The 23,817-nt window shown below is 33.6% G+C and overlaps 1 protein-coding gene across 1 annotated transcript in view; it reads left to right on the top strand.

Annotated features, from left to right (window-relative positions):
* The first annotated feature begins 600 nt into the window (after positions 1–600).
* Positions 601–23,817, top strand: part of GALNTL6 (polypeptide N-acetylgalactosaminyltransferase like 6) — a 1,082,002-nt gene continuing 1,058,785 nt past the window's right edge. Inside the window, exon 1 of the mRNA XM_063077473.1 lies at positions 601–738. Coding sequence (XP_062933543.1) covers positions 601–738 — 138 coding nt within the window. The remainder of the gene's footprint in view (positions 739–23,817) is intronic.

Consider the following 23,817-nt stretch of genomic DNA (forward strand, 5'->3'; position numbering starts at 1 on the left):
GGAGTTGAACTTGAGTTCAGGTGGGTTATCCCAGGGGGGCAGACGAGGAGATGTTCGGGGAAGACGAGGAAGGTGATGCTCCAGTGTCAAAAGCGGACACTTCTTCCTGACACTGACGGCGACGAGCCACTTCCTCTCCCTCGGTCCTCTCTCCTAGCCCGCTCCTCCCCAGCCCAGCCCTCCCACACACACACCAAGGGCGGCGGGTGGCAAACAAGCAAAAAACTGTCCTTTATCTCGGTATCTAGCATGCTATTGACTTTTTCATGACTTATCATTAGTCTATGAAACGCTCATATTTACTCCGTTGCTTTATATTAATGGAGGTCAATAGGCTTAATGATTTTCTCAGTAAAGTCATTTATTTCTAAGCCAATGTAATGGCTTCGTCCTAGATTTCTGGGGGGAAAGTAACTGTGCGTTTGTTCTGCAGATGGCCAACTCCCTCTGAATCGTACAGATTGGTGCTGAGCACGCGACAAAAGTTTGTAGCTTCTGTTTCTGGTGCGTCGCAGGAGAGAGGACAGGACTTTGACATTAAACACAAGAAGCAGTCAGGGAACCATCTCCTTTAACTTTTCTTCTCTGTTACCATTTGCAATGAAGAGGAAACAGAAGAGATTTCTGCAGATGACTTTGTTATTCACGGTGGCTTTAATTTTGCTGCCTAACGTTGGTCTCTGGTCTCTGTACAAGGACAAGCACCTGGTGAAATCTGCAGAGCCTGGGGAGCAGCAGGTAAGTACCACCCAGAAAAAAGATCACAGGAGGATTGGTAAGGCTTGTAACCCTCGCGTGAGGACAGGAGAAGGCAGGTGTGGGATAGCCTTGGGTTTTCTCCCAAGTCTTTACAGAGCTGCTAATACAAGACTCTAGAGACTTTGGGGTTTCAGCAAATACTTGTTTTAAGATCGCAGCTAATATCATGAAATGTAAAGTAAACTAGTAAAGAAGGTTAAGAGAAGTCAAGAAGAAGAGAAGATAATCTTTTAGAATTGGTCTTAGGTTGGTTTTGAGATGGATGAAAGATAACTCTGCTCATTTGTGGGAGGTGGGAATGGGTTTGCTGCAAGTTTAGCTACAGGGATTGGTTTTTGCTGTTCGTCTGGTTTGAGTGTCTGTATTAAAGTGAATTGGGCCAACTAAATCATTAAAATTATGAAGTAGTTATCAAAAACCAAGCTATAATTTGCTATATTTTGGTTGTAATTTTTGCTTAGCAACAGCTTTTTAGCCTGTGGAAACTTAAAGTCTTTCTTTTATCTTCCTTGTTGCTAAGGTGGTGTCGTGGGGTATACAGGTAGATTTGTAAGAATGTCCATTCAGTTTCACAGTCTGGTGATAACAGTTTGCTAAAAGCTTCCCTTCATATTGGAAACGTCATGAAATATATATGTTTTTTGAATAATATATTGGTTTTTTTCCCTACTTAAAATGTAATCCATTAGTATGTATATAGCTCATGACTTAACATGGATCAATATAAATGTTTTTCTTAGTGAACAGTAATGCAAAATATACTTCACAAAACATTAATAAAAATCAATACTGTTGAATTCCTTGCTTACTGATGAATAAGGCGGATTCTGTAACTAAACTTTTAACAATAGAATGCAGCCTTGTTCATGATATTGGTGTAACACTTTTTCAGTTAGTCCTGCACATCACCTTGGAATATTAATATTCTTAATTTCAAGGGTCATCACCCATGTACCTTCCACATATAGAAAGTGTTTAAGTAGTCCATTTGTGGGCAACAGCAATATGTATTAATGACAATTAAATATTTGTTTTTATACTTAACAAAGTTTAATTCTCTTTTTACATGGTGATTGTTTAGTTGTGAAATATGTGGAGGTAATCTGCTTTTGCATTATGACAAGAAATCATTACCAGTCTCTAAACTTTAAAGATAGGTAGTTGCTTATGGATTTTTAGTGGACTGGAGTTCTGATAAAAAATGTGAACATGTTTTCATTCATTTGTTGTTCTCTGTCATCCTTTCTAATAGGAATTTATCTTAGGTTTAAAGAATACTGTTTTGTTATTCCAGCAGGAAAAAAAAAAAAGATGGGTACTTTGGATGTGAAACTTTTTTTTCTTCTTTAGATCACTTATTTTTCCAACCCTTGATGTAAAACAGGATTTTATTAACATCAGTACTCAATAAAATATTATGAACATTTTCCATTCCAATACTGGTGAAATAAGTAAAGTAAAATTGTTTTTCCCCAAATTTTGCTAATTCACTTAATAATAATCATTTGAAGTACTTGATGGTATAGCTAACATAAAACACTAATTAAACTTATTAATGAGATCTTTACAGCTTTCACATTGACTCTATTGATTTTGACCTTTAGTGAGAAAATTGTTTGTCCAATGGCATAAAAAAAAAGTGTCAATTCAACTCTCTGATTTGCCATAATAATCTGCGGAAAGTACCTCTTTGATTCTGGTTCCTTTGCAGTGTAAATGATACATAATTTCAGATAAGAAATTAATGGGTATGAAAGGCATGGGGTGGCAAGAGAAGATGTTTTGTCTCATAGTTTCACAAACTATAGAGTAAATACCTCAGATTGAGGGATATCCTGCAGCATTACAGTTTAATAATCCTGTATAAAACTTTTGAAACCAAGAAATGATGAAAAGGTAGTGAAAAGCCATAAAATGAATGTCAACCATGTACTTTTAACCAAAATAATGGTTTTTAAAACTAATACCTTCTTACAGATAAAAAATAAAGTGAAAAAGGCAGAAATTAATTGCTCACTTACTAAAAGATAGACTTTATTGTAAAATAGGAAAAGTTAAGTTTTATTGGTTTAATTCTTTTATTACCTATAATTGGAAGGAGAATTAGGATATGTTGACTTTATGTAAGTTTTGGATAAGTAAGAGTTGTCATTAACATACTTATATTTGACCAAATAAAAAGTGACTTGCAACAATGAATTAAATATGTTAGTATATCTATATTTCAATGTTAGTAAGTTGGCTAAATACATAGTCTTTCAACTGGAGCATAAGTTGACTATTGGGTAATGTGTTATTTAAATTTAGCGATTTATTTTAAAAATACGTTTTCATGTTTAATTGCTAATTGTTCTTCAAAAACCATTTGTTACTATACTTACTTTCAAGTTGCAAAATGCTGAGGGTAAGTATAATGTGTTGCTTGATCACCGACAGCAATAAGAAATGAAGTTATTCAACAAGTCCCGTGCCCAGATGAGTGGTCTATTTTAATAGCAGTTATGTGTGAAACAGGCAGTCGTTCTGGTTCTAAGTGAGGCATGGTAGTGGTCACAGTAGTCGAAAAACTTTCACTGTTTTTAAAAATTGAATTATTAAAGTGGGGTACAGGGACATAATTTAAGTTATGGAAATTCAAAATCATGGGATGGCTAATACATTTTAAATATTTTTAATTTGTATTTTACCAGGTTATATAAATAGTAGATTTTTCTATCTGCTATTCAATATAAATTGTATTTACTATTCAATCTGAGATCAGTTAAAGAAAGGTAAAACAGAAAATGCTGATGGAAACTGTGTGTATTAATTTTCACAAAGTTTAGTACTTAACACATTTTTTTCTCAAATCTATTATGCTATGCCAAATTATTTGTATTTACTGTAGTTTCATTTTTAAAGTAATATTTATGACAATTCTGCATAATATTTAATCATTTGCCCCATGTATGATGCAGAAGAAGGAACAAATAAAATTAAAATTTCCAAATTATTCATCTATATTTTTTTTCCCTCTTTGTTCATAAAATTAACAAGGATTGATGAAAGTTTTAATAACACAATGAAATTAAAAGCTTTTTCTGTTTGTTTGGTCTCTGCAAAATTGAAGTCTTTCACTGAAATGAATATTAAGATTTTTAAATGTTTAAGGCTTCCTAAAAATTTTAAAATATCTTATAATTTTTATTTAGATGGCATTAAATCATTATAATTGTGGAATGATATTTTCAGTTGACTTAATTTTGTCTCTTTGTTGTTGCTGTTAGGATAAGTATCTCCTTTATGTTACTTAAAAGTATACATTTATTAAGAAGAATATATTGATAATGAATATGATATTTAGCTGAAGATGATTTCTGTATGATTATTGTATAGTAGTTCTTAATTTTATTTTTCTTTTTAAACATTTGAATTGCTACTCTTCTGTGACTTCAGCTGTATTTAAATTAAAGCCCAATTACACATCTAGGTCTTAATTAAGCTGTTCATTAGGATGATATATATATATAACAATGCAATATTTTAGAACAAAACTATGACTCCAGTATTATGTTTCTCTTTCTAACCATTTATTCAAGCATCTGTTATAAACTACCCCATATATTTTCTTTTCTTTTAATACATTATAAGAGATTAACCCCCCAAAAATTTTCTAAATGTAACTGTAACTTAGTTTAGCAACCAAGTTGGAAATGACATGAGTTGCAGAAATAATTCAAGAATATTCAGAATATAAAAAGGATTTTGTAACTTTGGGGGAAAAAAATGGGAGTCAGAATCCCAGAATTTTAAATCAGACATTCTCAGAATTGATCAGAATTATTTTAAAAGCTTATACTTGGCCTGTATTTTTCTACCACATAAAAAAACTAGGCTCTCCACATCACTCTGAAACTGTGGAACCTTGTTATTTCTTTGATTTTTGCAATTCCAACTTATAAAATAGGGCCATTTGTGTTTGTCACATAATGAGGTACATAAAGTCCTTAGAGATCACATCTTAAATATGGAAAATATCATGAGGTAATGTTTTGTTTTTAGTCTGATCCTGATGTAAATTGCGCACGACAGATGTGTGACTTACCCTCCATTAAAGAAAAATAAAAAGAAAGGAAAAAAAAAGCCAAAACAACTGTTTATCCTGAAAGAGATTCCTCAGCATCTTTGTCCAATTCTTCTAATGTTAATCAGCCCCTCACTTTAAGGGAAATCTTCCTTTTGACCAAGAACATTTTTTTCCTGTGGCATTTTATACTTGTTTTATAACATGAAAACATCAGATAATTGGTATCCAGTGTATGCAAACTGTCTTATGCTCTCTTCTGTCATGCTGATCACCAAAGCTGTAAAGTGTCTGTATTCCTTTTCTAGTAAACACCTCAGATATTGGAAGAGCTAATAACAGGAGAAAAAAATTAGGATTTTCTCTTCTGCACTCCGGATGGTACATTATCAGCACACCAGATGTGAAATGATGCATTAGTTAGAGCCTTTAGTGTTCTTAATTAGCTACAATGTAGATTTTAAATTAGGGTTTTAAAGGACCTTTTCTTGAATCTATGGAAAATCCATTCAGAATCACTACAGGATGGCACCACACAGACCACTGTAACAAGAGTCTTAATTATTTGCTGTGACCTGGTAGATTGCTACATGATTAGTTCATCACATTGCCCATGGGAGACAGTGTGAAACACAGTCTTCTGTTCACAATCTGGTAAAAAATGAGATAGGTTTTTTTCTCTCCCTATTCATTTCTGAGTTGGGCAAGCTGTGCTGAATCAATTAGCCTCCTGTAAGTTTTTCCTACAAAAGAAGCCAAACCAAGCTGGAATATATAGGGAAAGAGTAAAAAACGTTGGGAGATACAAGTGTTAGAGAGAAGAGGATTGAGTAAAAAATAAAATAAAATAAAATAAAATTAAGTTTTCTCAGGAATAGCCATGACAAACTTCAGGAATTTTGCAACTGTGTCTCTCCTTGTAACATTTTTATACAGATGAAAGCCCACTAAGGGACATCAAGAATAACCTTACAAAGGGAGATAAAAATTAAAATAAGGGAAAGACGTTATGCCATATAAGTAGCATGTAGAATCAGATTTGAATATGTTTTGTACAACATTCCTTCCTATATCTCCCTTGCTCGTGGTGAAGAGTTTGAATATTGAGTATTCCAGATTCTAAAATCATCTGACTACACCACAGCGTTCTTCTCTTTCTTTCATATTTGTGTGTTTACAAAAGTACCGTTATGGAACCAAAGGTGCAAATGTGCAAAGAAATAGGAGGTTCTGAAGTAACAGTAAAGGTAAAGACAAACTATCATATACTAGGCACTTGCTGTCCTTATACAAACTCTGTCTGCCACACCCTAAAGCTAACGATTCTTTAATTATCTCAGAATATAACTGTAATTCCTGAGTGGACAACAAAAAAATAACAAAAAGCATGTGTGCCACTGAGAACATGTATTCAAGTGGGCACCAAAACATATACTTAGTGTTTATTTAAATGTTGAAAAGAGGGGACAGCCTATCCGCCAAGGTTCAAGACATGGTTACCTCCACCGATCTTCACAAATAGGCTAAGATCTGTTACTACTGAGCTCGACATGGTGGTAGCAGAAAGATGGTAAAAAAAAAATAAATAAAGCTCTATTTAGGGTTCATCATGAATTCATGTTAAATCACGCCAACATTTTCTCCAACTTTTCAACTTCCAGTGTGGTTGAAAAATATGTGGGCCAGATTAGAAGTACTCTGAAATTAAATGTATTCATTTCACATATTCATTTAGCGACACACATACACACATGCATTCACCCACATACATGGTCTCAGGTATACAGAAAAACTAAATCCACTCATCTGTTTAGTATTCTACAATATTTTTAACTTCTGGAAGTTCTTTTTTATTGCTTTGAATCCACAATAGGCTGTGAGTTGAATTTGAGGCACCATTTAATGTTATTAATGTAATTCTAGGAAAATATAGAGAAAGATAAAGAAAATGCATCTGTCTCTAGAAGTGCTTACATTTATTTAGCAACTGTGAGAATCACAAAAATCATTTAGCCTGTTAGAGCAGCACAGATTATAAACAGGACAATTCACCATTATACTGTATTATAATTAACATATTGTGGTTGCAATAGATTATGGTGGGGACTACCAACTATGTGTCGTAAGAAGTGGTGGTATCTCAAAGGGGACTGAGATGGCTAATTTTGAATTATTTCAAGTATGCAATTACTTATGGAATGTTATTTCAGTACTTAAAGTCTGGGAAGCCAGAGCCAATTATTATAATAATTTTGAATGTTGTTATTATATTTAAATGACCAAATTGTCAGGGCTGTCACCTAAGTTTCAGTGAAATGGGTTTTCCTTTTTTCTTACTTTTGGTATATCTCCCCAGCAGGAGAATCCAATAAAACTTAATTTGAGGAGAAAGAACAGAATTTCCATAGTATCATATTCTTTTTTAGTGGGTCAGTGTGTAGGCTCTGCATTCGAATTATCTGGATTCAAATTCTGGCTCGAGTACTTAGCACTTTATGAAAACTCATGGGTCTTTTCCACACCTGTTTTCTTATAAGTGAAATGGGGATGATAGTACCTTTTTTGTAGAGTTACAGAAAGGATTAAATGCTTATCATCTTGAAAAACTTATAACAAGGCTTAATGGAAATAAGATTATTGTTACACATATTTTAAGTATTTATAAGCAATCATTGCCTTTAGAAAGGTAGTTAGTGTTTGTTTAATAAATATTTACAGATTATTTCTCTTTTAGAGACATTGTAGAGGCAGCAGAACAGAGCAATGCCATTGATGTGCTGAATCTAGTAGTGAAGACTTGAAAAAACAAATAGGGCCTAAAAAAGGGTTTTCTTCATAATTTTTTAATCTAATACTTAAGGACAGCTTGTTAATTTTAATTTTTTTAATAGTATTGCTTATTGCAAAAAAATCACTGAAATTCTTGATATATAGTATTGAAAACTATTCAAAAATTTAAGCTGATAACAGATGAGCAAAAAAGAGATACAATATTTCTTTGTACTGACTACCCTCATTTCCTATAAAAATAAAGCCCATGCCTCACATATAAGCATTTGTCTCTATACTAACTACAAGCAAAACTCTGAGAACTGCTTTTGTTGTTGTTGTTGTTTAAATCTTGATCATAAGATGGATTGGATTATTCTAAAGGAAAAAAGTTAAAAAGCAGAGTAGAAACTCAAAATTATTCAGCTACTTTATAGAATTAATATTATCTTCAGTAGAGTTAGGGGACAGATAAAGTATATTGCTTTATGGCCATTCTTAATTTTTTAAACAGTGAATTGGAGGGATAAACTGATATTCATGAAACAAAAAACAAACACCACACTGTGGAATTTTCTATGTGTATGATGAGCATTTAGAAAAAGGAAAGAATAATATAGTCTTTGGATCCATTACACAGGTTTTCATTTTTACAGGAATAAAGTGAGCTGCATCTTGCTATAAAAATTAGACAGAGTTGGGATTAATTAGGCTAAGGGAAGTTCAGATACTTCAAGTTCATATGTTGGCCTCACCCTTAAAGGAAATATATGATCTTTGATCCTCAGTTCCTCATATTGAAACACAGAGATTACCTCACACAAGGGTAGCTGAGAGAATTAGTTGCATTTATATAAGTAAATTGCTTGGTGAATAATAAATAAGAGAAGCTTAACAAATAGCAAACTATAGCTTTTTCTGAGTTTTTTGAACATCCACTGAAGCTAGTAAATAGGCTGAAACATTGTGTAAACCTAATAAAGATATAAACTAATACCACTTTCAATTTGCTTTTTTGTTGATAAAATATTTATTGCATATAAAATATGCAGTATGTGCACAGTACTGTGTCAGACCCTGAAGGAAATAAGTGATGAAGCCATAGATCTGTCTTCGATGAGCTTATGATGTATTTGTCAAGAAGAGCACACCTATAATACAGGGCTGGATTAAATTGTTTTGTAAAAAATGCACGCTCAACTTATTTAGAATTTAGAAGAAGTAGAAGAAAAGCCATTTATTGTGTGATATTTATATGTGGTCCCATTCTAAGTGCTTTTTGTATATTTATTGACTTAATCTGACCAACAATTCATTGAGATAGGTTCTTCTATGTAACTCAATTTGCAGTAAAGTAAGGCAAAAACACAAAATTTTGGTCCATGCACTGTGGACTCATAGATAAAGAAAATGCTTAGCAGTGTTCACGGCCACAAAGTTTAAGGCAAGTGAAGACTTTGAAAAGGTCATAAGGTTTGGAAATTTATCTCTGGCACTCTCTTGATTGTAGTTACACGTAGTTGTAGAGGTTGAAACAAAATTGTAAAAGATTAAACAGTAAGACTAAACATACAGCTGTGAATCTTAGATTTTTAGATAGATAAGAGATATTGGTGAGGTTGGTACTAACATAAACCGCTGAACATGGGGTCTCAGTTGGCAAGAAACAAGAGAAGCTAGAAGAAGGCTGATGTGCTGAGAGAATAAGCAGACAGTCCCCAAGGAGGATGGAGATAGTTTAAATAAAGCAAAGGGAGAGAAGCAGAAAAGATTGTTATGATCTAGAAGGTAAACTTAGATCCTGTGCTTTTAATAGTTTGAGTGGCAGAAAATGTTGTTATGAGCTAGAAGGTCAACTTAGATCCTGTGCTTTTAATAGTTTGAGTGTTCTTCCTGGCAGAAAGTTCTGAGATTTTTCCATGCTATTACCTTACTAATTTGTAAAAGTGATTAAAAATTTGTGAGCTATTTGGTAAAGTGTGAAGCAATATGGATTAATTATAGATGTGTCAGCTAGCTAGATGATAGGTAATTAAATGTTTATTATAGTATATATAATTCTATAATAAGGATTGGAGACTGTAATACTGAGTGGAGATATCATGAACTATGCAGCCAACTTGTCAATAAGTCAACAATGTACCTGTCAAAATAAATGCAGACAGTGACCAAATACACAGAGTGAAGGAAGAAAAACAAGAGTGCGGATGGATGGGTGGGTGGTGGTATTTATTACAAGGATCAGGAGACAGTAGTATTCAATTATCAAGAATTTCAAGATAATATATTAATAATAAAAATAAAATGATTATAATAAAAACAACAATAAAAGTAAAAGTAAGTCAATATATTAATAATAAATTTTAAGGTAACATTTATTAAGCTTCTAACATGTTCTAGATACCACATTAAACTGCTCTTTAATCCTCACAACAAATCCATGATATGTGTAAATTACCATCTTATATTATAAATGCAAAGAGAATTTTTTCAAAACTTGTCAAGATCATACAGTGATTATTCTAATAATATCAAGTGTTGGAACTACGTAAAATTCACCATATATGCAACTACATTGGAAATATAGATCATTGCAACACAAGAAATTGTGCAATAACTCACCTATGAAAGGAAAAATATACAATGGGTAAGGGCATGGATACTAGAATCAGACTGCCTAGTTTCAGTTACAGTTCTATTACTTAAATAGCTGTGTGACCTTGGGCAAATTACTTATCTTCTCTGTGCCTCAGATTTCCCATTTAAAAAGCAGGTATGAAAATAGTACCCACTTGATTTGAGGTGATGTAGGGTTAAATAATTTAACATGTATAAAATGCTTAGAAAACTGGATTGGATTGCACATAGTAAGCAGTTAAAAATGTTAGCTATTATTACCTTTAAGAATTCTAGAAAATTGAGATCGGAAAACGAGGGAAAGCATGTTCCTACAGCCTTTCTTTTATGACCTATTATGAAAACGATTCCCTTTTCGGATAAATTTCTGTATTTTTAAAAGGATTTTTAAAAAGTGTTTTAAAGCACTTTTAACTACTTTTTCTTTTCACTTTCTTTATTCTTGCGTAGCTCAAATGGTACTTAGTTTAAAAGTTTTTATAATGTAAACCGAGGGCTCATATACTCCTATATGTCAGAAGCAAACTAGATTTCAAAAGAGAATTTAGCTCTTCCCGGAATATACCATCAACAACCAATGCTATTTTGATGACCTTTCCCCCATATTTTAGTTCTGTTCTCCCCACATGGTGTTAATCTCTGAATATGTATTCTGCTCTCAGGGGGAAAAAATATTTTCTAAATTATGCCATTAAATCAATCTAAACTTCTAGAGAGGATTATCTAAAAATGTCTTCGGGTCAAATATTTTATTATTTTACATGACTTGAGTTCTAATGTTATTCTTCTGGTTGCTTCCAAGAGTAAGGGAGCATTGGAAAAATCAAGAATGATGCTGCTGGAGACTAGAGTTGAGTAATTTAACACTCCCCCTTCTAATGCTTCCAAGAATAGAACTGGCTGGAAGGTCAGAAGAATGAAAAGCTCCTTAAAACTGAGAGGAGATAAAAATTCTGCTATTCCCTGGATGCATGAATTCTATCACTTTTAGATAGTCTAACAAAATGGTATCAGATGAACAACTATGTATTGGGATTGTCCCCCCTCTTAAATTCTGTAGAAACTTTTAGCCTTTCTTTCATAAACTGAAAGAAATTACCTTTTTTGGAAGATCCTTAGCATTCTAAGGCAAAGATCTTGACTTCTAATATAGGAAATATGGAAGAAGATATAAGCATCTGGGAAGTCAACAAGATAATGTTCAAGAAAGTGTAGAAATACAAGCAACTGTCTATCACTTTGCACCCTCCTCTCTGCTATTCCCTTCTCAGAGTCTTCTTGTCTCCCCTTTTTCCTTTGATATTTTCTTAAATTTTTGACATAGGGATTGATTTAATCAATGATTGGCCCAATGAATGGATGAAAGACTTGACACTTTAAAAATACGAGTCTTTTGTATCATAACAAAGGTTCTGTTGAGCCTAACCTGCATTTCCAGTTATTGAGATGAGCATGATGTGAGAAATATTTTTTTAGCTCCAGTCTTTTACCATCGCTCTTTGCTGTTGTTGCTGTTGTTTTATTCATAATACAGTGAGCTGTCACTTATTCCAAACTGTGCAATCAGAAAGTAAATATTACTCAGTTGTGGTACCTCAACAGAAACAATCTTTTGTAAATTCTTTCTACAAACTGGCAGAATGAAACCTAAACTACGTAGAAAAAAATCATTCTACGTTTTCCTATCCAGCTCTCTTTCTTGTTTTCCAAAGCTGCCTTTTTCCAACCTTATTTCTCTCCTCCAATCTCCCATGCCACCACCTCTCTTGTGCTAAACATACAGCCTTGCCTCATTCTTCACTGAAAGTACAGAATTTTCATATCGGGAGAGCCAAGATTTCACATCTTAAAACCAGAAAAAGCATTTGTGTTTGTATGGGTATTTCCCTTATTCTCTACTTGCCTCCTGTTACTATGGAAAAATGCCCCTAGCTTTAGGATAAATATGGAACCTTGATCTAGACTGTGGATCACAACATTCTTCAGGAAATTACACACACTGTTTTTTGTTTGTTTGTTTTTCTCATTTATCTTAAGCTTTTTTTTTTTTTTTTTTTTCTCCAGTCCATCCTTCACATTAATGTTTAAACTTGCTCAGGCTTCTCTCACTGTTGGAGGGTGGCTGAGAACAAAAGCAAAGCAAAATAAATAAACAAATAAATGTCTCTCAGTACAACATAGCACTTCAGCTACAGCCCTATCTCTCTCCTCTTAACAATCAAACCAACTCCTGACTTTCCACTTTTCCCTGCCTCAGGCTGAATCCAACTCCAGCTAATCGACATTACCTTCTTTCACCAGTGTCATCAGCAGTCTCTTCGTAGTCAATTCTAAAGGCACTTCTCATTAGCCATACTACATGACACAGTTTTACTAAACACCCTCTCCTACTTGAAACAGTCTTCTTCATCTGAGAAGAGATGATAAAGGGTGGGAAACAGGAGGAGAGAAAAGATTGGAAAAGTCAGCTTTGGAAAACAAAAAAGAGAGCTGAATAGAAAAGCATGAGTGATTGTTTGCTGGTGATTTAGGCTGCATTTTGCAAACTCCTATTTTAATTATCCTATTTTACTTCTCCAGTCCCCACTGCCCTTCCCAGCCACCTCCCATACACAACCACATTTACCAATATCCTTTACAGGCTCTTACTTCTGTACTTTTCCTAAAAATATGACCTACTTTGGGGATCTGAAAAATTATTTCTTTTTGCTCTGCATTCTTCCAGGGGAAATCTCTCACAGATCCTCAGGATTTCAGTTATCAAATGTAAGTTGATGGCTCTCAAATTATTCTCTAATCCAAATTTCCCTCCTAAGAATATGAACCACATATGAACCTGAAATCTAGAGACAGATATTTTAAACTGTAGGTGTCTGAAAAAAAAAATCATCGTTCCCTTCCATGCCCTACACTTGCTTACCTTTTGTGTCTTTTACCTAATGATGTACCTTGTCTCCCTGCTCAGTGTTCAAGGCCGAAAATTGTTCATCGTGATTGGTACCTGCACTATCTTTACTCTCAAGTTCAATTGATTGCTGACTATTAGCGATTCTTCCTACAGTGTCTCTCGTGAATCCATCTACATCTCTTTAACCCCCTTGTCTCTACCCTAGTTGGGGCCACCTTAAACTCCTTGCTGGATTTCTGTGAAAGGCTCTCAACTTGCTATTCCTGCCTCCAGCCTTGTCCTCAAGTCCATCCTCGCAGAAGCCACAGTTTTTATCCAAAGTGCTTGACTGAACAGGCTACTACCATTCTTAAATCTATTCAATGGACTTTTACACCTTTAAAGTTCAAATTCTTTAATATGACTTACCCAAACTCTTCTTGGTGTGGACCCATGCCTGACTGCTCATGGCTTCACTGCCAGGACTCCCAAGCTCCAACCACTTTGAGCTTCTTTCAGTTTCCTTAGAGTAGTATATTCTTTTTTCCACCAGGAATTTGCACATATTTTATCTCCAGCCTTGCCCGGATAATGTCTGCTCTGTCTGGGAAACTTTCCCTTATCTCCTAGCTTGGGTCTGGGAAACTTTCCCTTATCTCCTAGCTTGGGTTAGGTGCCTTTCCTAAGTGTCATGTTAGCTCTTCTTCTGTCCTTATAATAGCATTTATCAGTTTGTAAATTAACTACCATTTCAGGTAGTTTATTCTCCATTAATCACTAAGTTTCTTAAACTTAGTAGTTGGTTGGATGTGGCCCCCAAGAAGATATGTCCGTGTACTAATCTCTGGAACCTGTGAATGTTACCTTATTTGGAAGAAGGGTCTTTGAAGATGTAATTAAATTAAAGAATTTGAGATGCAGCTATCACTCTGGATTATCCAACTGACACAAAATCCCACACAAGTTATCTTATCAAAGATGCACAGGAAAGATTTGATAGACAGAAGAGAAGACCCAGAAGGAGGTGATGAAATGTGAAGGTGGAGGCAGAAATTGGAGTGATGTGGCCACAAGCCAAGGAACACAAGGAATACCAACAGCCACCAGAGCTGGAAGAGGCAAGGAAGGATTCTCTCCTAGAGCCTCCAAAGACGGTTCTATCCTTCCAACAACTTGATTGCAGATTTCCGGCCTCAAGAGCTAAGAGGGAATAAATTTCTATTGTTTTAAGCTACCCAGTTTGTGGCAATTCGTTGCAGCCGCCCCAGGAAGCTAATACAGTTAGTTTGGATTTATCTTTTTCCCTCTTTTTAGTTCTGTGCCAGCCTTACCTGACCACAATTTAAGCACTTGATAAATATTTCTTGAAAGAATGAAGAGTCATAGGTATGAGTTTTCTTCTACATATCGAACTTATTTGAGCTGAGGTATTTGTATACAAAAACTAAGAGCATGCACACCCCATTATGTATGTTTAAATATCACATAGGTATTACCAAACAAATATAAGGTGGTAAACTATTGTTATAGTCATGATTAATGTTCCATTTACATGTTTTTGTTCTACCAACCTCATTCTGACTAAATATGCTAGTATGTCAAGACTTGACTGAACCTAAAATCACAATGAGATTTTATCAAACATGTAGTTCTCTGAGTATGCTAAAGAAGACATGTATGACTCCAATAACTTCATTGAAGATAGTCACATTCAAACAAGCCAGTGATATGCTAAAGAATATTTATAATCATTGAATCTACTCTTCCAGTAATTATTGCAACACCTGTAATACAAGTTTTACTGTAAAATGTGTAGGCATAATATGTGCCTACATTCATATAGCTAACATGGCAATTTAGGAAACACTTATTTTTAAAACTTCACTAATCAACAAAAAAGCTTGTAGTTGAGATCATTAGTACAGCCTACAAAGGAACACTAAGAACTATACTTCATCAAAAGAAGTCATTTTGGAAGTATAGACTGATATATTTTAAGGGGTTTATTTTAATTTGAATGCTCCAAACCTTGAGACTTGTATTAGTTTGATTCTCCAGCACAGGTTCCCCTATGAACAGCTCCCTTCTTTTTGAAACAGTCTACATTGATTTAACTGGGTACATTTTAATTAGCAGTAGTGTAGCAGGGCTATAGAAGCAAGGAGAGAGGGAGAAAACTCAAGGATAAAACATATGAAAGAGACTAGGAAAAATTATAGGAGATGGAAAAGATATGATAAGTTTTATTTGGTAGAGGAATATTAAATGCAGTGTCTTGGGGGAAAATGTCTTACTGTTCTCATAATTAAATAGCATTGTGTATGATGAGATGATTCTACAACTTTCTTCATAATGCTAAATTACCTCAAGCACTTTAATTATGTCTCCTCTTGTTTGTACTAATATTATGGTTAGCTTTGATTGTTTGAACTTTTCATTCTGATGTTTCTGTCTACTAGTTACCTAACTTTCAACTTCTTTCATTTCAGTTGCTTTTGTGTTAATTTCAATAGTATATTAAAGTGATTTTCATTAAAAGAAGGTTTATTTGCTGTATTCAGCTGCTTTAAAAAGATACGCAGAAATATTAAAGGGAGTTGTTTAAATTGGGTCTTTTCCCATAATGTTGTCAGTTCAGTGGCACCCATTAGTAAAATTGTAATTGACAAATATTCTTATAATTGTGCAAAAATGATACATGCCATCAAAATTTCCTCATGTCATAATATTTGTATGCTAAATATAACTTCCTAGGTGCTGTTACCTAACAAAAATATGTCCACACAATCTTTCCTGTATATATACACAAATGCTATTTTTCTGTGATATTTTCTCATGGAAAAGGTTTTCAATTTTATCTTACTGATAAAATGTATAGATTCTGATGAAAATTTCTTCAAATAATATATTTTAAAAATATTTTCATCCAGGTACAGCAATCAACTATTGGCTACAGATAATTTGCCTTGTTTGAATGTAAAATAGTGGTCTATATATATTTTTCAAAGTCTAATTCCTTTTCTTTTTTCTGCAACTCAAACTTTGAACTTCTTTTTCTTAATACTTATCTCATAAATCAATTTAAATTTCATGTTTTGTGTTTTTTTCATGTCTACTTTTGATTTTCCTATCCATGGTTGGTTTTAGGTAGTGTTTTCCTTCCAGCACTTATCACATTGAAAAAATATAGACAGGTAGATAAAGATATATCTGCCTGTCTATATTTATCTCTCTACAAAAATTTTTCACATTGTCAAGACTGATAGACATGTGAGTAATTTGAAGTAAAGTATTAAATAATGTCCTCATTTCTCATTTTATCAAATATCATTTCATTAGGTTTATTAGTGTAAGTATAAAAAATGGAGCCGTGACTATCAAAACCATCATTTAGGAATCATGAATAAGAATGCTTTTTTGGTTGTTTTTCATGATGAACTCAGGCGAAAGGGTCATAAAGTTAAAGGATAAAAGTAATTAGGTCTCTCCACTAGCTGGTGGTAAATATTTGAGGATGATAAATGTGTATATCTAGACAAACATAAACATGCAGTAATGTTCTAAGTCTTTTCATCATCGAAGCAAAATGTTTTAATCACTAATTCTCATTTCAACACACATCCGCAAAGTTAAAGATTTGCGAATTACTTTTCAATTTTTGAGCTGACCTAAAGGCTCATTTTAATCAATATAGAATAACATGGGATGGCCCAGAACCAATTTTGATCATTCTCCCCCAAGGCCTATTCTACATAGTGCTGGATTAGTAGTGAACTGAGCAGTATTGGGAGTAGGTAAGTTCACAAAAATACTGTATGAAATCTAGGGTGCAATATTAAAAAAAAAACCTTTTTTTGTTAATGCAAAGTACAATATAAATTGCTTATCATAATATTCAATGGATACTCAGTGCATTGCTATTCACTAGTGACTGATATTTTTCATAAATTTATTTATGTTTGTTTTTTTAAAAATATTTATTGCTAATAACAGATGCTTACCTGTGGATGTACTATTGGTTTTTAAATATATTTTTCCAATTTTAGTTAGTTTGTGGAGTATGCATCATGCTTAGCCAGAATTTGCTGAAAATGTTAATATTAAGAATAAATTAAAATGAGAGGAAAAATAGTTACATTCTGCCATAAACTACCTAAATACCTGACTAAAAATCTTAACTATTCTCAAATTTTGGTCACTTTCTTTTCTAATAGTGGTTTCTGCATATTTTTTCACTTGATTTTTTTTCTTTTTTAGTTCAGGCATAAAGTCATAGTTAGACCAATTCATAAAATTTGTTTGTATACTATGATAAGGTGAAATTTTATTTCTACTCTTCAGCTCTATTTTTTGCTAATAGTACTGCCCAAGTTACAATATAATACCAGATTTCTCTGTTGTTAAATTAGCCTTGGAATATGGGTTTATACTAGCACACACTTGGACTTATTAAGAATCTCATGCTCTACCGACTGAGCTAGCCAGGCACTTACTTTGACCTATTGAGTAAATATTTGGTCCAGTCTATTAAAAGAAATACATTCAATTATGTGAATTATTTTAGAACACACACTTATTTTTATTTTCTCTGTCAAATAACTATGTTTTTCTAACTCATATTGATCTTTATCTTTTAAAAGGACACCGCTTTAGTAAAATTATTTCAACTACTATTTGAAAATGCTGAGCAAAATATGCAATGCTGTCTTCTGTTTATAACACTTTGCATGCATGTTTTCATGCTCTTATTACAAATTAAGCAATTGCTTATTTAAAAAATTTTAAAAAGATTTGTCATTAACTAACTTTTTTTTTTCTTTTTTAACTGAGTCTTCATATTTCCTGGCTTTGGGATAATACTTGGAAACCAGTTTGTAAGCAGATGCTATAGTATAAAAAGATAATGGTCACCAACCAGGGAATTCTAGGATTCTAAAGATAAGTATGTTAAAACAAATATATATTCTCCCATCTACCAAATGATCACCACTTCAAGATGGATAAAATAATCTTGTCTAATTTTCTCATTATTCAAATGAGGAAACTAGGGAAAGTTACTTGCCAAAACCACGCAATGAGTTAGCATTCATGCCTGGGCTTAATTCAAGTCTTAATTTTCCCCAGGCTGATGTAGTTTCTCTTATAGCAACCATTGCATTGCAATGGTGTCACTAGTACTTCTCTATCTGGAAATATGACACTGGAACCTGAGATTGATTGGCCTGGTATATTTAGGAAACTGACCCTAGTAAACTTTCCAAAAGCTTTCCTTTGTAGGAAAACAAACACAATGAAGTGATGTAGGGTTTTCTCTTATATTCCATTCATTGAGAATGTATAATAGGTAGCAGCTAATAGATTTTATATTTAACATACATTTACAATAAGTGATGGTTAATAGATTTTAGGAAGAGAGAGGGAATACCAGTACTGGGAAAGTACAGATATGCCCTTTAAAGATATGTCCGTAAAAGATCATGAAAAGTGGTCTCTATCATTGGCACAGGCAAGAGGGGTAAAGGACAAGAGGCATAAGTCAGATGTGTTTAGATGAAGAACTGCAGGCTGGTGGCTGTAGAGAGCACTGCAGAACCAGGAGAAGAGTTCTCTGTTGTTGCTGATTGCTTGGTTTGGTTTTCCCCCAGAGTTGGAGATGGAGTAATTTTAATTGAAAAACTTTTCGCCACAACTGTAATATTTTATCATAGTTAACAAAAACATTGGGAGTCATCAGAACTAAAGACAACACATGTTTACACGACTTGTTGATAGGCAAAAAAATTTCTGCACATTCCTCTTAGCATCTTCAGTTGGTGTTTAGATTTTGGAAGAAAGATTGTCAAACACATTACATAGAGATTAGGAGTAAATTGGAAAAGATTTATGAGGTCAAGATCACTTATTTTCTGTTTAATTTCCCATGGTTTTCTACTTATATAACTGCAAGAATAGAATACAATAATCTATTTTGGAAAATATACGAAGTACTATACAAAAATGGAAAAAGCTTTCCTAAGTTGAACTAGGTTTTTTTGGCTTTCTCCTGTATGTGTGTCTGTGTCTGTGGGCCAATGCATGCACACTGTTTATAGTTTAAATGTGTTAGGTGCTAGATTATTTTGCATTTTTAGTTTGGGCTGTAGCTTACCAATAGTTTGTTTATATCTATAGTTTAATAATATGAATTATATGTTACTTGAGTTCTCAAATGTATTAATTAGGTAGACTGGCCATTTATTATCTGGCATGTGACATTTGTTGTCTATAGTGGCATAGATCATTACATTTTAGTTTTATTATTTATGGATATAGCATTAATTTTTAAAACAATTGACAGCCTCTTTTCACTGTGACATCTTTACAAAACAGATAATAATGGCCAATTAATAAATAATAGTTTAAATTATTTTTCTATATTATTACAAATATATGTCTACAAGTGCCTAAATGTTAATTACTTACTAGTGGCTAAGTAAATTTTATAACATATCGTATTATGTTAAAAACAACATGCCAGATTTCTTTTATCATTCATCTTCTCATTTTAAAGTAATAGTAATTTTAGTAATAATAATAACCTTATTGGTTTGTTGCAAACAAAGAAAATCAAAATATTTGGAAAGCTCTTGTTATATAATGTGCAATCACTTAATAGGGAAAAGGAAGAGGAGGAATATTGACTAACATCTATACATTCATTAGATTCTTTGCAATATGTGGAGCTGAAGGGAATGATAAGGTGGTGTTATCATTTAGTTATATAGAATCACAAAATAATACTACTAATAATAACAGTAGAGTAGTTTCCCCTTATCCCCAGGGGACACTTTCCAAGATATTTTCCAAGTGGATGTTACTGAAACTGATTGCCATCAATCAGAGTGTGTTTCTGTTCATGGCTTCCACCCACAAATTTAATGCTTTTCCGTCTTTACTAAGCACTTATCATGCACTATGTCCATAATTTTTGCAGTTTGAGGTGTGACAGCAAAAACTAGCATACATTTCTTCTTCCTTCCTCACAATTTCACAGATAAAAATTCATTCCTACCGTGGATCTTAGTAACCTCAGCATATGATTTTTTCTTTCCTCATTAATTCAGGAACTTTCACCTTTTCCCTTACAGGAAGCACTTTACAGCTTCTCTTTGGCATATCCAAATTGCCAGCATCACTCCTCTTGTGCTTTGGGCCCACTATTAAGTAAAATAACTGTGACTTGAATGCAAGCACTGTGTTACAGGACATTTTATCTGATAACCAAGAGAACTACTCAGTGCTTAGCAGGCAGGTAGTAATTACAATGTGGGTTCCCTAAATAAAGGATGATTCATGTCCTGGGTAGGATGGAGTAGCACAGCACAAGATTTCATGATGCTACTCAGAATAGTGGTGCACAATTTGAAACTTGTGAATTGTTTATTTCTGGGATTTCCCATTTAATATTTCCAGACCATGGTTGACCTCAGGTAACCAAAACTATGAAAGGTGAAACCACAGAGAAGGGAGGAATACTGTACATATATTTATACTGTTATATATGGCTAGATTCTATTTGTATTTGCAGATTCCACAAGGCTAACAGTTGGACTTGAGCATCTGAGGATTTTGGTATCCGTGGGGGCTTGGAAATCACTTTCCTATGATATTGAGGGATGACTATATATAAAATTGTCCATTTTCATATAGCATTTCTTTTTTAAAAAAAAAAATTTATGCTGGGCCTTGTTGTTGTTGCGATATTTACCCTCTTATGGATATATGATATATATATATATATATATATATATATATACATATATATATGTATATATATATATAAATGTGGTTGTTTTATTCATTCACTTAATTGTCTTGTGATTTTGAATATTTTGTTTTCTATCACACAGAAGACTTTTTATCATTTCATTTTAATGCAGTCAACTTTTTCAAATTTCTTTTATGGTTCTCACTACCTGCCTTGGCAATGTGAGAGAATCATTTTCACATGAGAGTTGAGTGGTGGCTATGATGGAAGATTGTTTAAATGCAGGGAATAGATCAAATAAGTAAATGTATTAAGGAAAAGGGAAGCTAAGTTTCTATAAATCAGAGAAAGGAGAAAACTGGAATGAACCCTGAGATGTTAGGCTGGAATTGAAGATATCAGTGTGAATTCATGTTTTGTAATACAAACATAGATATAAAATGATATAAATATAAATGTGTGCATGTAAATACCTAATAATTACAAAGGTAGGGGAAAGAGTAATTTTAAAGTAGGGACTACTGGCAGATACCACAGTAAGTAAGTGACTAAAATGGTCACTAGTAGTGGGGCAAATTGGAATCATGGGCCAGTTGATAGGATTCAAAGAGAACACAGTATAACTTCTGTGATATTCCTTCCAAAAATACATAACCTGAATCAAATCATGCAAAAGAGCAGACCAACCCAAACAGTAGTCCCTCCCATCTGCAGTTTCACTCAATGGTTTCAGTTACCCATGGTCAACCGTGGTCCAAAAATATTAAATGGAAAATTTCAGAAATAATCCATACGTTTTAAATTGTGTGATGTTCTGAGAAGTGTGAGGAAATCTCACATCATCCCGCTTCATTCTGCCTTTGTCCAGGGTATCCACGCTGTATATGCTAAAGTACTTCCTTTAAGGGAAAGTGTGAAAGTTCTTGACTTAATAAGAAAAAAAGAAATCGTATGCTGAGATTGCTGTGGTTGGAATGAATCTTCTTTCCATGAAATTGTGAAGGAAAAAGAAATCCATGTGTAGTATATACAGGGTTTGGGCCCGTCTGAGATTTCCAGCATCCACTGGAGATCTTGGAAGTTATCCTTCGTAAATAAGGGGGATCTACTGCAAGTGGCCTACAATACTCAGAAAGGTCAGTATCATACAAATCAGAAATCAAGAAAAATCTAGGACCTAATCTGTACTAAAAGAAGCTAAAGAAACATGACAACTAATGCATGGTTGTGAACTAGATTACTTTTCTATAAAGGATATTTTGGGGGTAATTGGTGAAATTTTATGGGATCTGAGGTTTAAGTTATAATAAGGAAATGGTGTTAATATCCCGATCTTGACTGTTGTATTGTGGTTATGTAGGAGACTGTCAATATTCAGGGTGATGGGATGTCATGTTAGCAACTTCATATTAAATGGTTCAGGGAAAAAAGTGATTTGTAAAGTATCTGCAACTTTTCTGAAGTTTGAGATTATTTCAAAATGATGTCAAGGGAAAGAATGCCCATTAGAATATCACTAATTAGGTACTGCATTCCTATTTAGAAATATTTACCCAATTTTCCCACCAAATCAACCCTGAGAAATTACTCCTAAGCTAGGGAAAACATTGTTTTCTCTTGGATAAGTTGGTATGTTGCAGGCCTATACAATGAGAGTCATATATTCCTGGCTGCTAGGAAGTTCCAAGATAAATGCTGCACTCTTCTGATATAACTTTTCAGTACCATGTATCCCTCTACTCTTTTATATATTTATTTGCTTGCTTTCATTGTGGGTTTAAAAGTTTAAAATTTCTGTCTGTATTTCAAATACTTTTTTTTCTGGTAAACTACAAAAACATTTAATACACATATCATTCTTTTTCTTTTTCTCTCTCTTCTCTCTCCCCCCAGTGCCATGCGTCTCACAGGTATTCAACAAATGGCTGCTGAGTTTAATATATCCTTCTGTTTTTGCAGCAAAATCACATGAACATAACACGCTTATGAGTTTCTGCGTGACATGCATTTTTAACACTAGATACAGGTGCTTTGTGCATCTTTTGAGACTTAAAGCATAAAGAAGTTAGTCTAAGCAGCAAAATGCCGGTCCAAGTTTGAAGATTATCAATGTAAAGGATAAACATGAAATGAACAGAGAACTGACATATTTTTGATGCCCAGGTCTTTTCAGGAACCCCAGAGTTTGTGGTTCACAGTAAGGAATATGCTGGGTCAGAGGAGGAAAGGAACCATGGGCGCAGCGGCCTCTGAAGCTGCGGTGCTGGGTGGAGCTGTACTACCACTCCAGGGTGCACTGCCTGCCATCTAAAACCATTCTTGTGTTTCAGGCATTGGTTTTCTTGCCCTATACTGAGTATTCTGGCTTAGAGCATTCCAAGCCATGACCTATCTTACCAGTGATGAACCTTGACTATAAGAAATAAAAGTCCAGAATTTTTTTCATGTAATAGTTCAGATAACATAAGTAATAGAAAGGCTTGCAGATTTGGAGATGTGGGAGGCACATGTAACAAAGGCTGACAGTCATGACATTATTGTAACAGGGAACTGGTAAAAAGATGAGCTTCTTTCAGTACTGGGTGCTTTTAGTCCTTTTAAACTCTTGCTCAGAATTTTTACCTTAATGAATTTTTAAACTTGTTCACAAGTTTGCATATGATTCTATAATCTCTTATTATTATTATTATTTAATCTGCCTTATTGATTGGTCAGGAAATTACCTGAAAGGTGAAATTTTATATGATACTTGTTGGGGCATCTGTTTATTTAAGAAAAAATAAAGTCCTTGGTGACCTAAGTTATAAAGTTTATTTCGTAAATTTTTATTTCCATGTTATTGTCTCTTTATAAATTTATACATGTGTGTCAGCTTTGATCTTGGTAAATCCACTTATGCCTCTCACCCCCAAAACACACACACATTCACACATGCAAAGGTATGATTGAGATATA

The sequence above is a fragment of the Cynocephalus volans genome, chromosome 13 (genome assembly GCF_027409185.1).
Source record: "Cynocephalus volans isolate mCynVol1 chromosome 13, mCynVol1.pri, whole genome shotgun sequence".
NCBI lineage: Eukaryota > Metazoa > Chordata > Mammalia > Dermoptera > Cynocephalidae > Cynocephalus > Cynocephalus volans.